Source organism: Phyllobates terribilis, unplaced genomic scaffold, assembly GCF_046119375.1.
Source record: "Phyllobates terribilis strain yellow unplaced genomic scaffold, ASM4611937v1 Scaffold_3__8_contigs__length_932513732, whole genome shotgun sequence".
NCBI lineage: Eukaryota > Metazoa > Chordata > Amphibia > Anura > Dendrobatidae > Phyllobates > Phyllobates terribilis.
Window position 1 is genome coordinate 831117586 of NW_027362763.1, and position 13553 is coordinate 831131138.

At 41.8% G+C, this 13553-nt stretch overlaps 1 protein-coding gene across 4 annotated transcripts in view; it reads left to right on the forward strand.

Annotated features, from left to right (window-relative positions):
- PPP4R3B (protein phosphatase 4 regulatory subunit 3B) overlaps positions 1-13553 on the forward strand; it is a 57236-nt gene that overhangs the window by 16879 nt on the left and 26804 nt on the right. For 2 of the 4 annotated variants that reach the window (XM_073672441.1, XM_073672440.1), the window contains exons 5-9: positions 9194-9271; positions 10038-10154; positions 10900-11016; positions 11492-11641; positions 11923-12025. In XM_073672441.1, coding sequence (XP_073528542.1) covers positions 9194-9271; positions 10038-10154; positions 10900-11016; positions 11492-11641; positions 11923-12025 — 565 coding nt within the window. The remainder of the gene's footprint in view (positions 1-9193; positions 9272-10037; positions 10155-10899; positions 11017-11491; positions 11642-11922; positions 12026-13553) is intronic. The other 2 variants (XM_073672443.1, XM_073672442.1) reach the window with 1 other exon arrangement.

Here is a 13553-nt window from a genome sequence, read left to right on the forward strand (position 1 = left end):
ACGGCGATCGCGCCCGCACATGTCACAGCTGACACCCGGTACTATGTGCAGGGAACTGTCCTGCACCGCTCCCGGCACATTAACCCCCCTCAATGCTTTGATCGCAGCATTGCGGTGGCAAGGGGAGGTGATCGGGATACTCGCCTCCTCTTCCAGCCTCCAGCGCTGTCTGCCACGGCTTCGTCATGGCAACATCCGGGTCACCAGACTGCAGGAAGATTCTTTGGTCATCGCAGTGCATCTCCAAACTATCTTCTCACTGTGCGGCATTGACAGCCTGTATAGCACAGGGATGGTGCTGCATTCCTGTGCTATACAGGCGATCAGAATAAAAAAAAGTGAAAGTCCCTGAGTGGGACACAGAATAAAAGTCCACAAAGTGTTAAAAATTAAAAAAAAAAAATCCACCAAAAATAAAAATATATACCAATCAATAAATATTATTATGAAAAAAAAAACAATAAAAGTACACATATTTGGTATCGCCGCGTCCGGAACGACCTGACCTATAAAACTGTCCCACTAGTTACCCCTTTAGTGAACACTGTAAAAAAAATAAAAAACGAAGCAAAGCACGATGCTTTATCATCATACCGCCAAACAAAAAATGGAATAACACGCAATCAAATAGGCGAATATAAATAAAAATGGTACCGCTGAAAACGTCATCTTGTCTTGCAAAAAAACAAGCCGCCAAACAGCTCCATCAGCCGAAAAATAAAAAAGTTATAGCTCTCAATAAAGCGATACAAAAAAAATATTTTTTTCTATAAAATAGCTTTTATTGTATAAAAGCGCCAAAACATAGAAAAACGATATAAATGTGGTACTGCTGGAAACGTACTGACCCGAAGAATAACGCTGCTTTATCAATTTTACCACACGCGGAACAGCATAAAAAAAAAAAAAAAAACATAAAAAAAATTCTGAAAATGCTGATTCTTGTTTATTCTGCCTCCCAAAAATTGGAATAGAAAGTGATCAAAAAATGTCAAGTGCCTGAAAATGGCACCAATAAAAACGTCAACTCATCCCGCAAAAAAAACAAGCAGTCATATGACGGTCGGCCAAAATATGGAAAAATTGTAGCTCTCAAAATATGGCGATGCAAAAACTAGATTTTGCAAAAAAATGCTTCTTTTAGGGTGTGACAGCTGTCAATCATAAAAACCCGAAATGATTCTGGTATCTCTGTAATCGCACCGTCCCGAAGAATAAAGTAATCTCATCACTTATACCGCACGAGGAACGGCATAAAAAATAAACTCTAGGGCTATGGTTGGGATTTTTTTCAAAGTAAAAAAAAGATGACGATATGGCGACTAGTGTTGAGCACAAGTGCTCGCTACTTGAGTTTGCATCGGGTGCTTGGGTATGAATTGAGTATCGCGGGTGCTCAAGTGACATGCTCGAGTCTCTGCCCCATATGCTTCGTGGCCAAAAAAACCTTGCGGGGATTGCCTGCCATGCACGAGCGATTCCTGCATGGTTTTTTTTGGGTGTCTGATAACCATGAAACATGCGAGCGGGGACTCGAGCACCCGCGATACATGGTGCATACCTGAGTACCTGATGCAAAGTCAAGTAGCGAGCACTTGCGCTGAAGACTAATGACAACTTATTCAGTATGATGACCTGATGTTATCAAATTCTGTCGTACCTCTGGGTTCAAAATGTTCACTATACCCCTTGATAAAATCCTTGAGGGGTGTAGTTTCCAAAAATGGGGTCACTTGTGGGGGGTTTCCACTGTTTAGGCACATCAGGGGCTCTCCAAACACGACATGGGGTCCGCTCTCGATTCCAGCCAATTTTGCGTTCAAAAAGTCACACAATGCTCCTTCCGTTCTGAACTCTGCCGTGTGCCCAAACACTGTATTTTCCCCACATATGGGTGTATTGGCGTACTCAGGAGAAATTGCACAACAGTTTTTGGGGTCCATTTTCTCCTCTTACCCTTGTGAAAATAAAAAAATTGGGGCTAAAACATTATTTTTGTGGAAAAATTATTATTTTTTTTATTTACACAGCTCCATGTTATAAACTTCTGCAAAGCACTTGGGGGTTCAGGGTGCTCACCACACATCTAGATAAGTTCCCTGAGGGGTCTAGTTTCCAAAATGGTGTCACTTGTGGGGGGTTTCCACTGTTTGGGCACATCAGGGGCTCTCCAAACGCAACATGGTTTCCGCTAATTATTCAAGCAAATTTTACATTCAAAAAGTCAAATAGTGCTCCTTCTATTCCGAGCCCTGCCGTGCGCCCAAACAGTGTTTTTTCCCCACATATGGGGTATCTGCGTGCTCAGGAGAAATTGCACAACAAATTTTGGGGTTTATTTTTTCCTGTTACCCCTGCGAAAATAAAAAAAATTGGGTCTAAAGTAACATTTTTGTGAAAAAAGTTAAATGTTAATTTTTTTCTTCCACATTCCAAAAATTCCTGTGAAGCACCTGAAGGGTTAATAAAGTTCTCAAATGTACTTTTGAGCACTTTGAGGGGTGCAGTTTTTAGAATGGTGTCACTTTTAGGTATTTTCTGTCATAAAGACCCCTCAAAGTTACTTCAAATGTGATGTGGTCCCTAAAAAATGGTTTTGTAAATTTTGTTGGAAAAATGAGAAATCGCTGATCAACTTTTACCCTTTTATAGCTCCCTAATAAAAAAAAAAAAAAAGATTGGCTCCAAAATTGTGCTGATGTAAAGTAGACATGTGGGAAATGTTATTTATTAACTATTTTGTGTGACAGCTCTCTCTGATTTAAGGGCATAAAAATTCAAATTTTGAAAATTGCAAAATTTTCACCAAATTTCCATTTTTTTTCACAAATAAACACAAGTGATATCGAAGAAATTTTACCACAATCATGAAGTACAATCTCAGAATCAGTGGGATCCGTTGAAGCGTTCCAGAGCTATTACTTCATCAAGTGACAGTGTTCAGAATTGTAAAAATTGGCCCGGTCATTAACGTGCAAACTACCCTCGGGGGTAAAGGGGTTAAGAACTGCAGGCAACCTCATTCACATAATGTGAAGGGAAAACTGCTACACCAACGCTGCTTCCTAACCAGTCTTGGATTTTTTTGAGATTTCAGAGGTTGGTTTTCCCCCACAACTGTAGATGACACAACCTAGATGTGTCTCCAAGACTAATCCACCCCCGTGATGACCTCCACCGGTCACTATAATGTCACCACGTGACTGTACAAGACTGAGCTTGTCGTTTATTGGCGAATAGGAAGGAACTTTACTGTCTCAGTGATATTTCAGGAGTTGTCAGATGTTGCCTTTTATCTTTCAGTGACCTACACTTAAAGGTGCAGGAAAATGAGAGATGAGTGGCTTTATGGATTCCTCACTAGGAATGGAGCTGTTGCTTCCATATACTGTCCTTATCATTTCTAGCTACAGCTCCATGATAGTCATGGACGAAGAAATTATCATGGGAGGCCCACTACTAATGGTACATGGACTCTGCTAAATGTCTCTTTATTCCTCCTGAAAGAAGAAAAGTTGACTGATTTTAAAAAAGACAAATACTCAGGGGCGCAGTGGGAATCCAGTAAGAGCAAAAACTCTCTTTTAACCACTTCACACCAGAGCCTGTTTTTGCCTTCGTGACCGGGCCAATTTTTTCAATTCTGACCACTGTCACTTTATGAAGTCATTACTCTGGAACGCTTCAATGGATTCCCTTGATTCTGAGATTGTTTTTTCGTGACATATTGTACTTCATGATAGTGGTAAAATTTCTTTGATATCACTTGCTTTTATTTGTGAAAAAATTGGAAATTTGGTGAAGATTTTGCAATTTTCAAACTTTGAATTTTCATGCCCTTAAATCAGAGAGAGATGTCACACAAAATAGTTAATAAATAACATTTCCCACATGTCTACTTTACATCAGCACAATTTTGGAACCAAATGTTTTTTTTGTTAGGGAGCTATAAGGGTTAAAAGTTGACCAGTGATTTCTCATTTTTCCAACAAAATTTACAAAAACATTTTTTTAGGGACCACATCACATTTGAAGTCACTTTGAGGGGTCTTTGACAGAAAATGCCCAAAAGTGACACCATTCTAAAAACTGCACCCCTCAAGGTGCTCAAAACCACATTCAAGAACTTTATTAACCCTTCAGGTGCTTCACAGGAATTTTTGGAATGTGGAAGAAAAAAATTAACATTTAATTTTTTTCACAAAAATGTTACTTTAGACCCAATTTTTTTTATTTTCACATGGGTAACAGGAAAAAATGGACCCCAAAATTTTTTGTGCAATTTCTCTTGAGCGCGCTGATGCCCCATATGTGAGGGAAAACCACTGTTTGGGCGCACAGCAGGGCTCGGAAGGGAAGGAGCTCCATTAGACTTTTTGAATGTAAAATTTGTCTGAATAATTAGCAGACGCCATGTTGCGTTTGGAGAGCTCCTGATGTGCCTAAACAGTGGAAACCCCCCACAAGTGACACCATTTTGGAAACTAGACCCCTTAGGGAACATATCTAGATGTGTGGTGAGCACCTTGTACTCCAAGGTGCTTCACAGAAGTTTATAATATTGAGCCATAAAAATAAAATTTTCACATTTTTCCCACAAAAAAATGTTTTTCATTCCCTAATTTTGCATTATCATAAGGGTAACAGGATAAATTGCACCATGAAATTTGTTGTACAATTTCTCCGGAGTATGCCGATACCCCATATGTGGGGGAAAACCACTGTTTTGGTGTACGGCAGGGTTCAGAAGGGAAGGAGCGCTATGTTGGCTGGGATAGGCAGCAGACACCATGTCACATTTGAAGAGTCGCTGACATGCCGAAACAGCAGAAACCCCCACAAGTGACCCCATTTTGTAAACTACACCTCACAAGGAATTCATCTAGGGAAGTAGTGAGTATTTTTTAATTTTTTAATTTATACAATTAGGCAGTAAAAAAAGCATAATTATATTTTTACCACAAAAAAATGTCTTACCCTCAGATTTTACATTTTCACACAGGGCAATGGGTAAAAATGGTGCCGAAATGTGTCACACAATTTCTTCTAAAAGTGGCAATACCCCATATGTGGCTGTATCGTACCGCTTAGCCATACGGCGAGATCTGGGGGGGACGGAGCGCTATTTGACAATTGGAGAACAAATTATTGTAGAATAGGCATTTGGATTTGGGAGCACAAAATTTTCTGAATTTCTTTTGGGGGGCAAGGGCCATTTTGCTTTTCCAGAGCCTTTCTGCTACCAGTAACATGGAAGTCCCTTATATTTTTAACAGATGACGGACCTGAGTGGGGACTAGCTTTTTTTGAGGACTGAGTTGAAGCTTTTATTGGGAACATTTTACGTAACATTTATCCGGCGCTCTAGGCTGAGCACTTACATCGGGGTTTCCATCTAAATTTCCAAGTGATGTAATTCATATGAAACCCCTGCGGGATCCATTCACTGTAATGAGGCAGCAGAGTTACTCTGGACTCCGTCTGGCCTCTGTTTAGCGGTGTCCTTTTTTTCAGAAGTGCACAAAACTGTAGCCAACCGCACTTTTATGCACGCCTAAAACAAATGACACCGTGGGATCACAGGCCAGACGGCATCCACAGTGGCCTATATCTGCCTCATTACAGGGAATCTTCCGTCATGGGTTCCATCTGAATCACGTATTTCAGAGATTTACACGGAAACTCTGGCGTAAGTACTCAGCGCAGAGCGCAGGATAAATGTGTGCCGAGCCATACTGTGATCTTTGGGAGACATAATAAACAAATCAGTAGCAGGTGAAGAATTGGTTTTATTTATTTTTTACGCCGTTCCTAGTGTGATATAACTGATTAGATTACTTTATTCTTCGGGTCGGTGCGATTACAGAGATACCAGATTTATATTGGGTTTTTATGACTGACAGCTGTCACACACTAAGACGCTTTTTTTTTGCAAAATCTAGTTTTTGCATCGCCATATTTTGAGAGCTATAATTTTTCCATATTTCGGCCGACAGAGTCATGTGATGGCTTGTTTTTTGCGGGACGAGTTGACATTTTTATTGGTACCATTTTTGGGTACGGGACATATTTTGATCGCTTTCTATTCCGTTTTTTGGGAGGTAAAATTAACAAAAACCAACAATTCAGGAATTGTTTTTTGAGGGTTTTTTTTTTATGCCGTTCTGCGTGTGGTAAAAGTGATAAGGCAGCATTAGGGTATGTGCACACGATGCAGAAATGCTCAGGATTTTTTCCTGAGCATTTCTGCATCTCCCTGTGGTTTCCTGCCAGGGACATGCGGAAATGAAGCGGTCTTCACTTTCATTTCCGCATGCGGGTTGACAAGCGCTTCCCAAGCGATTTTAGCATCACTTGGAAAGTGCTTGTCAACTTCACACTATATAAATCCATGCAGCCGGCATGGATTTATATAGTGTGTGTGAATGTCAAAAAATAAAAAATAAATATATACTTTACCCTCTGATGGCCCCCGGTGTCTTGCTTCGCTCGGTCCCGGCTACCGGCAGTGAAGACTGAAGGACCTGCCGACGTCAGCGTCACGTGACCCGTCACATGACTGACGTCAGCGAAGGTCCTTCTTCATTCAACCGCGAAGTGCGGGGAACCAAGCAGGAGCGCTGCGCCTGCCGTCAGAAGGTGAGTATGTATATATTTTTTATTTTATTCTTTTTTTTTAATGGTACCTGGGTCTGGATGAGAGTCCTCTCATCCACACCCGGGTGCCATCCGCACATTAGACCGCATGAAAAGCGCATCAACATATACAGTGATGCGGATTCCATGCGGTCTAATGCAAGTCAATGGCGGCAAAAAAGCAGCGTTTCCGCAAAATTAATTGACATGCTGCGGATTTTTGAGCGCAGCGTTTACGCTGCGGAAAAATCCGCATCATGGGCACAGCACATGCGGATTTCAATTGGGGAACATTGCTGCCCTTCTACCATGTGTTTTTCATGCGTTTCCGCAACTGCGGAAACGCATGAAAAACGCATCGTGTGAATTCAGCCTTATTCTTCGGGTCAGTACGTTTACAGCGATACTACACTTACTGTATTTTTTTAATGTTTTGGCTCTTTTGCACTAAAACAATTTTATAGAAAAAATATTTTTTTTGCATTGCTTTATTCTGAGCGCTATAACTTTTTTATTTTTCGGCTGATGGAGCTGTATGGCGGCTTATTTTTTGCGGAACAAGATGATGTTTTCAGCGGTACCATTTTTATTTCCATTTTGCTTTTTGATCGCATTTTTTTCCACTTTTTGTTTAGCGATATGAGGAAAAAGCATAGTTTTTTGCTCCGTTTTTTATTTATTTTACGGTGTACACAGAAGGAGTTAATTAGTGTGACAGTTTTATAGCTCGGGTTGTTTCGGACGCGGCAATACCAAATATGTGTACTTTTTTTATTTTTGCATAAATATACGGATTTATCGGTTTAATATTTTATTTATTTTAATTTATTGTAATTTTTTTATTTAACAGTTTCAAAACATTTTTTTTTTTACTTTTTTTTGCATTTTTACTTAGTCCCTGTATGGGACATTAATTTTTATTTTTCTGATCCCTGATCTCATGTAATGTAATAGACATATATTACATTACATGAGATCTTCCCTGACTGTTTCACAGTCAGTCTCCTGCCTGGCTTCAGCTGCAGGCTGAGCCAGACAGGACACCATATATGGCAGAGCTGGAGGCGGTCATGTGACCTCCAGCTGCCATAGCAACCCAAGGTCCTGGAAGGTATCAGGGGTCGTCGGAGAGGTAAGTGGACGACCCCCTCTCCTCCTGCTGTCTTCTATATGCCGCGATCATTATAGATCGCGGCATATAGAAGACAGCAAAGCTTTGGATCAGGTCCCAGTGATGTTAATCAGGTCCCGATGATCCCTGTCAGAGCTATCGCTCTGCACCGCTCCTGCAGTGCTTGCAGGACCCTGGGGGTCCTGAGCGCTGCGGGATCACCCACCGTTTTTAAACGTCCGCGCTGCACAGAGCCCAGGCAGCGCGGACGTTTATCTACAGTGGGCGGTCGGGAAGCGGTTAAAGGGATATTCTGGGGAATAAAAACAAAAACTTATGCTCTTTGTCTCTACCATTTGAAAATATCTGCCTGTAGAGGAAATGAATCTGCTCCATCTCGAGAGTGCGTGAGACATAGAAAAGAGCCAAACCTCTTCAATCGCTTGATGCGCTGATGTCTGGACGTTGGGACAGTCTCCTTCCATGATGACAGAACAGAGTTTTGGGTGTAAAAATAAAGGGCATAACGTGGTCAAACCCAGCTGAATCTTAAGCATGGGATGGTTTGGTTTAAAAAATTGCTACTATTACTCCTTATATATATTTTTTTTTTTTCTGTTTACATACAAAAGTAAAATACCAGAACATCCTTATAACCCAAGTCCCTAATTATAAACCCACCCCCTTACCAAGAGCACCAGAACTAATATGGTAATTGGCAGCCTATAGGTGACCCCTGGCCTGGTAAGTATTGTCCTATACTTCTAGCCGCTACAGAATGTAATCTTGGTTAGAACCGGGTTCTGTTTTGATATAAAGGTGCTAGTGGAGGTAGAAGGGCTTCCTTGGATAGCCCTTTTAATGATTCTAATTCTTACCGTGTAACTTGGGATGTCATACGCATAGGAAAAATCCAGAGCATTTCTGCATCGTGGGCACATAGCCTAAAGCATCTTGTCATCCAAGTTGTTGGTGACCAGTGTGACCTCTTCTTGTAGCGGTTTCATGCAGGGATTATTTGTATTTAGAAATATTAACTTTAGCAAGATTGTGATAACTTGATGAGTGGGGGTCTGACTGCTGCGACCTGCACTGATCGACAGAGCAGGGAATATTTATTGCCGGTAGACTTTCTGCTTCATTTTCTGATACCTGGAAAAGCCAGCCCCATGGAGAATGAATGGCCCAGCAGTGGAGCATGTGCACTGCTGCTCCATTGTAACGGGGGTTAGGTTATTGCAGGACGGAACCCCCTCCGATCAGTAAGCTACCTATCCTGAAGAGTGGAGAGGTGTATGCAGAAGATATCTTCCTGGAAAAAGAACAGTGTTTTGCTGACCAGATCAATTCTTTTCTGCATCAAGCCCTTCTAATCGTATTGCTTTGTGTTTTGGAGAAGTAAGAATCGGTAACTGTACAGTTTTGACGTTTATTTCTTCACTGCAGGAAGATGAAAAGTTTTTGTCAGAAGTTTTTGCACAGTTGACGGATGAAGCCACAGATGAGGATAAAAGACGGGAACTGGTAAGAGATGTCCCAAGTCTAAGGTCCTTCATGCCGAAACTACCATGATATGCTCACATATCCTAACCCTACCGACAGTAATTGTATTAAACACTAGTGTCTATTTAGTCTCTGCCTCTTCTCAAATGGTTACAGAGCAGCTGGTTTGTATCCATCTGTAGAGCGTAAGGACGGCCACGTGCCCACAGTCAGTATTTGAGTTTTTTACATCAGTATTTTTAAGCCAAAATTGTAAATGGGCGAAAAACACAGATCTGGTGACGTGTTTCTGTTATACTTTTCTTCTGATTTTGGCTTACAAATACTGATGAAAAATACTGAACTTGTGAATGTGGCCTAAAAGAAAAACTACACACCCATCTCCTACCCCTTATTCCTTTTTTTTTTTTTTTTTTTTTTTTATATAAATACGCCCCCCACCTCTTCTCCTCCACAGTTGTACTCTGCTTGTCTTTTATTGGTAGTCTGCATATGATCACTGCTGCCAATCAATGGCTTTCTTGCCTTACTACTGGCATCGCCACTCATTAATGGAATCAACGGCTTCCATTGCCAAGGCATGTGAACTCGTAGGCCGCTGAATGCAAGCAATCAGTATATGACCGTGGCCACTGAGGACCAGAGAGACTCTCCGTGCTGGATCTGCGGGGGCTAAATGCAACTGTTTTTTTATTTTTTTTTATTTTCCCCCTTCTTTCTCTTTACAGATATAATCCACCTTAACACCGAACCCTCCATATAAACTTTTATTTTTTTTTTTTTGCAGGTAAATTTTTTTAAGGAATTCTGTGCGTTTTCACAGACATTACAGCCTCAAAATAGAGATGCTTTTTTTAAAACTTTGGCAAATCTAGGAATTCTTCCTGCCCTGGAAATTGTCATGGTATGTAAACATTCAGATTTACTGTAATGCATGTTGTTCTATGTACAGTGCCATGTGCATACACACACTCTCATTACTTATTAAAGGGGATCTCTCACCAGAACAATCATTGATGCCACTGTTTTGTGAATTAGTCCATGGTGTCGGTCCATGACAACACTCAGTTTCAGTACCTGAGAATGGCCATGGCTCCATACACTGCGTTCTTTCGGAAGCTGTGGGAACTATGTGTTTTACCCCCACCAATCTATAAGGTTATAAGAGGATGAATATATTTCTTACATCTAATCACTCTTCTAAAGTCTCATGTTTTCCAAATAATTTACTGACCCAAAAGGATTTTAGGCGATTTACACACAAGACTTATTTGCAGTGGAGATTATGAAATCTCATCCATGTGAAATGGAAGTGGGGGGTGACGCACTGTAAGGCCCACGATGAGTTTTTGCCGCTGCATATTTTCACCATCAAAATCTCATCGTGGGACTGTAGCCTAAATTCACCACCGCTGCACACTTGACATCCCCAATAAATTCACTTATGCTGCAGATATTCACCGTGGCGGTATATGCACACTAGCTGCACTCATATCTGCACAATAATTATTTTAATGGCTGTGGATATTGCGGCGGTGAATCCGTTTCTTTTATTGTAGGTGATTTGTGATTCCAGTGTGAAGTCCCTGCAGGTGCCGCCATGTCTCCTATTGTATTCTAGCTAAGTAATATTGTCCTGCTCTTTTTAGGGTATGGACGACTTGCAAGTTAGAGCAGCTGCAACCGATATATTTTCATATCTGGTAGAATTTAGTCCATCTATGGTCCGGGAGTTTGTCATGCAGGAGGCTCAGCAGAGCGATGATGTAAGTAGCCCACCTCTAGGATGCCTTTCTTGATCTATATGAAGCGGAATATGTTGCTGCCTTAATTGGATTCTGTCCCTTTTATTTCTTCTCTTTAGAAATCTAGGAATTGCATAAATAAGTTGTATAACACATGCATCCTATTGATAACCTGCACCACGCCGGTGCTTAGAGCTGCTCTTCCTCCATACATCGGGCCAGCACACCTAGAGTACTGGCTGATCTCTGCCATGGATTGCCTAACTGATCCTCGTGTGAATTGGCCCCAATATAGGTCCCTGTTTTTTGTGTTGATCCATGGCCAGAATGAACATGCTGCAGATTTTGTGGGGTTAATTATACCACACTATACACAGACATGGTATTTAATGCCCTCTTTATTTAGATGCAAAACCTGCCATTTCTTATCCTTTAAACTTGCTAAAGACATCCAAGTGTGCATCTCTGTAACGTGATTTTTCTTTTCCGGCCACAGGACATTCTGCTGATAAATGTTGTGATTGAGCAGATGATTTGTGATACCGACCCTGAGCTCGGAGGAGCAGTACAGCTGATGGGACTCCTGCGGACTCTGATCGATCCTGAGAACATGTTAGCAACAGCTAATGTAAGAACATGCAAATGGGTAAAAGCATCACTTTTTTTTTTTTAATTTTTGCAAAAGAGGCATAGTGCACACATGTAACACATACTTACACATGCACCTTATGGCAGGCTTAATTGTTTTCTAAGAAACCTGTGTATTAGGCTCTGTTATGTAAAACCCTTGCACACAAACAGCTATAAAGTCAGCGCTTAATGCTTGTCATAATACTAGGCAGAATTTTTTTTTTTTTTTAAACTGTCATCTTGTATATATTATTGCTATATGTAATATATATATTGTTTCTCCTTTTTGGCTGATAGAAAACTGAAAAAAGCGAGTTCTTGAATTTCTTCTATAACCATTGTATGCAAGTCCTCACTGCACCACTTCTGGCCAACACATCGGAAGATAAACCAGATAAAGGTATGGTAGGAGCACCTACCACATATATCCACTTATACTTAAGTTCCTGTTGGAGTTTTGCTTCCCCCCCCCCCCCCCCCCATTCCGTTTAGGGCAATTTTTCAATTTTGCGCTTTCGTTGTTTCATCTTCCTCACTACTCATTTTGCTATACAATGTACTGAATAAGAAAAGAAAACTTCCAAACGAGGGTAAAATGGTGAAATATATGCAATTCCACCATTGCGTTCCAAGACTGGTTAAAATATCTTTTTCTCTAATCCCCTCCACTCCCTATCCTAATTGGGGACAGGAAACACAAGAGGTTAAATAGCCCTCCCCTTCCCTCCATCCTCAGTGTTTTCCTGTCCCTAATGGGATGAAGAGGTTTCCTTCTTGGGGCTGTGGCCTGCCAGCTGTTCCCCCGGCACACATACCTTAGCCGGGCAGCCGTGGAACGATCACCCCGGTCTTCCTCCACGCTGCTGCTCCCGCTTCCCTGTGGGACCGCACCATCCTCCGGCGCTTTGGCAACGCTGGATGGTGAGCGGAGGAGACGGCTGGGGCCTCCCATAGCTCCCCAGCCAGTTACAAAAATCTTACTCATCCATCCCCCCCCCCCCCTTCCCATCCGCCCACAAAAGGGCTGTCAGTCGTGAACTGAAAAAATCATACGTGAAGAACAACCCTCCTTAATGGATGAAGTCAGAGGAATAGTGCGCCAGGAGATCCAATCGTCCTTGGCCACCTTTTCACAATCCTTTTCTGGGGGTCCCTCAGTATCCAGGAAGAGGAAGTACGAGGCAGAAAATTCAGCCCCTGAGGAATGGTCGCACGGTTCAGGACGAGATGTTTGGGGGATTGAGATCAAGGAAGAAGATGGTGTTCCCTATTCATAATAACGTCCAGAATTTAATTCTAGATGAATGGGAATTTCCGGAAAGGAAGCTGAAAATTCCATCTGACCTAAAGGATCGCTTTCCCTTAGATGAGGACGTCTCTAAATGCTGGAAAGTCGACATCCAGGTGGCCAGAGTGGGGAAGAAAACTACCTTACCCTTTGTAGACTCTTCTCAGCTTAAGGATCCAGTTGACCGCAAGATGGATAGTCTACTTAGAAAGTCATGGGAAACGTCAGCTTCCGCCCTGATGAAGACTAACGTCGCTTCCACCTGTGTCACAAGAACACTGTTCCGCTGGTTACATCAGTTAGGATCATATTCAGGGTGGCTGGTACCTCGAGAGAAGATCTTCTGGCCTCCCTGCCCCTCTTACAAAAGGCAGCAAGTTTCCTGGCAGAAGCCTCCACTGCATCTGTCCGGATTGCAGCAAGAACTTCGGTTCTCTCCAATACCGCAAGAAGGGCACTGTGGTTAAAGATGTGGAGCGGTGACATCCTATCTAAAACCAAATTATGTTCCATACCCTTCAAAGGAGAATGTCTTTTGTCTGGCACTGGATGAATTATTGGAGAAAGGATCTGATAAAAAGAAGTCTCTCCCAGAACCAAAGAGAGGCTATTTCGTCGTCCTCGGACACAAAATCCATCA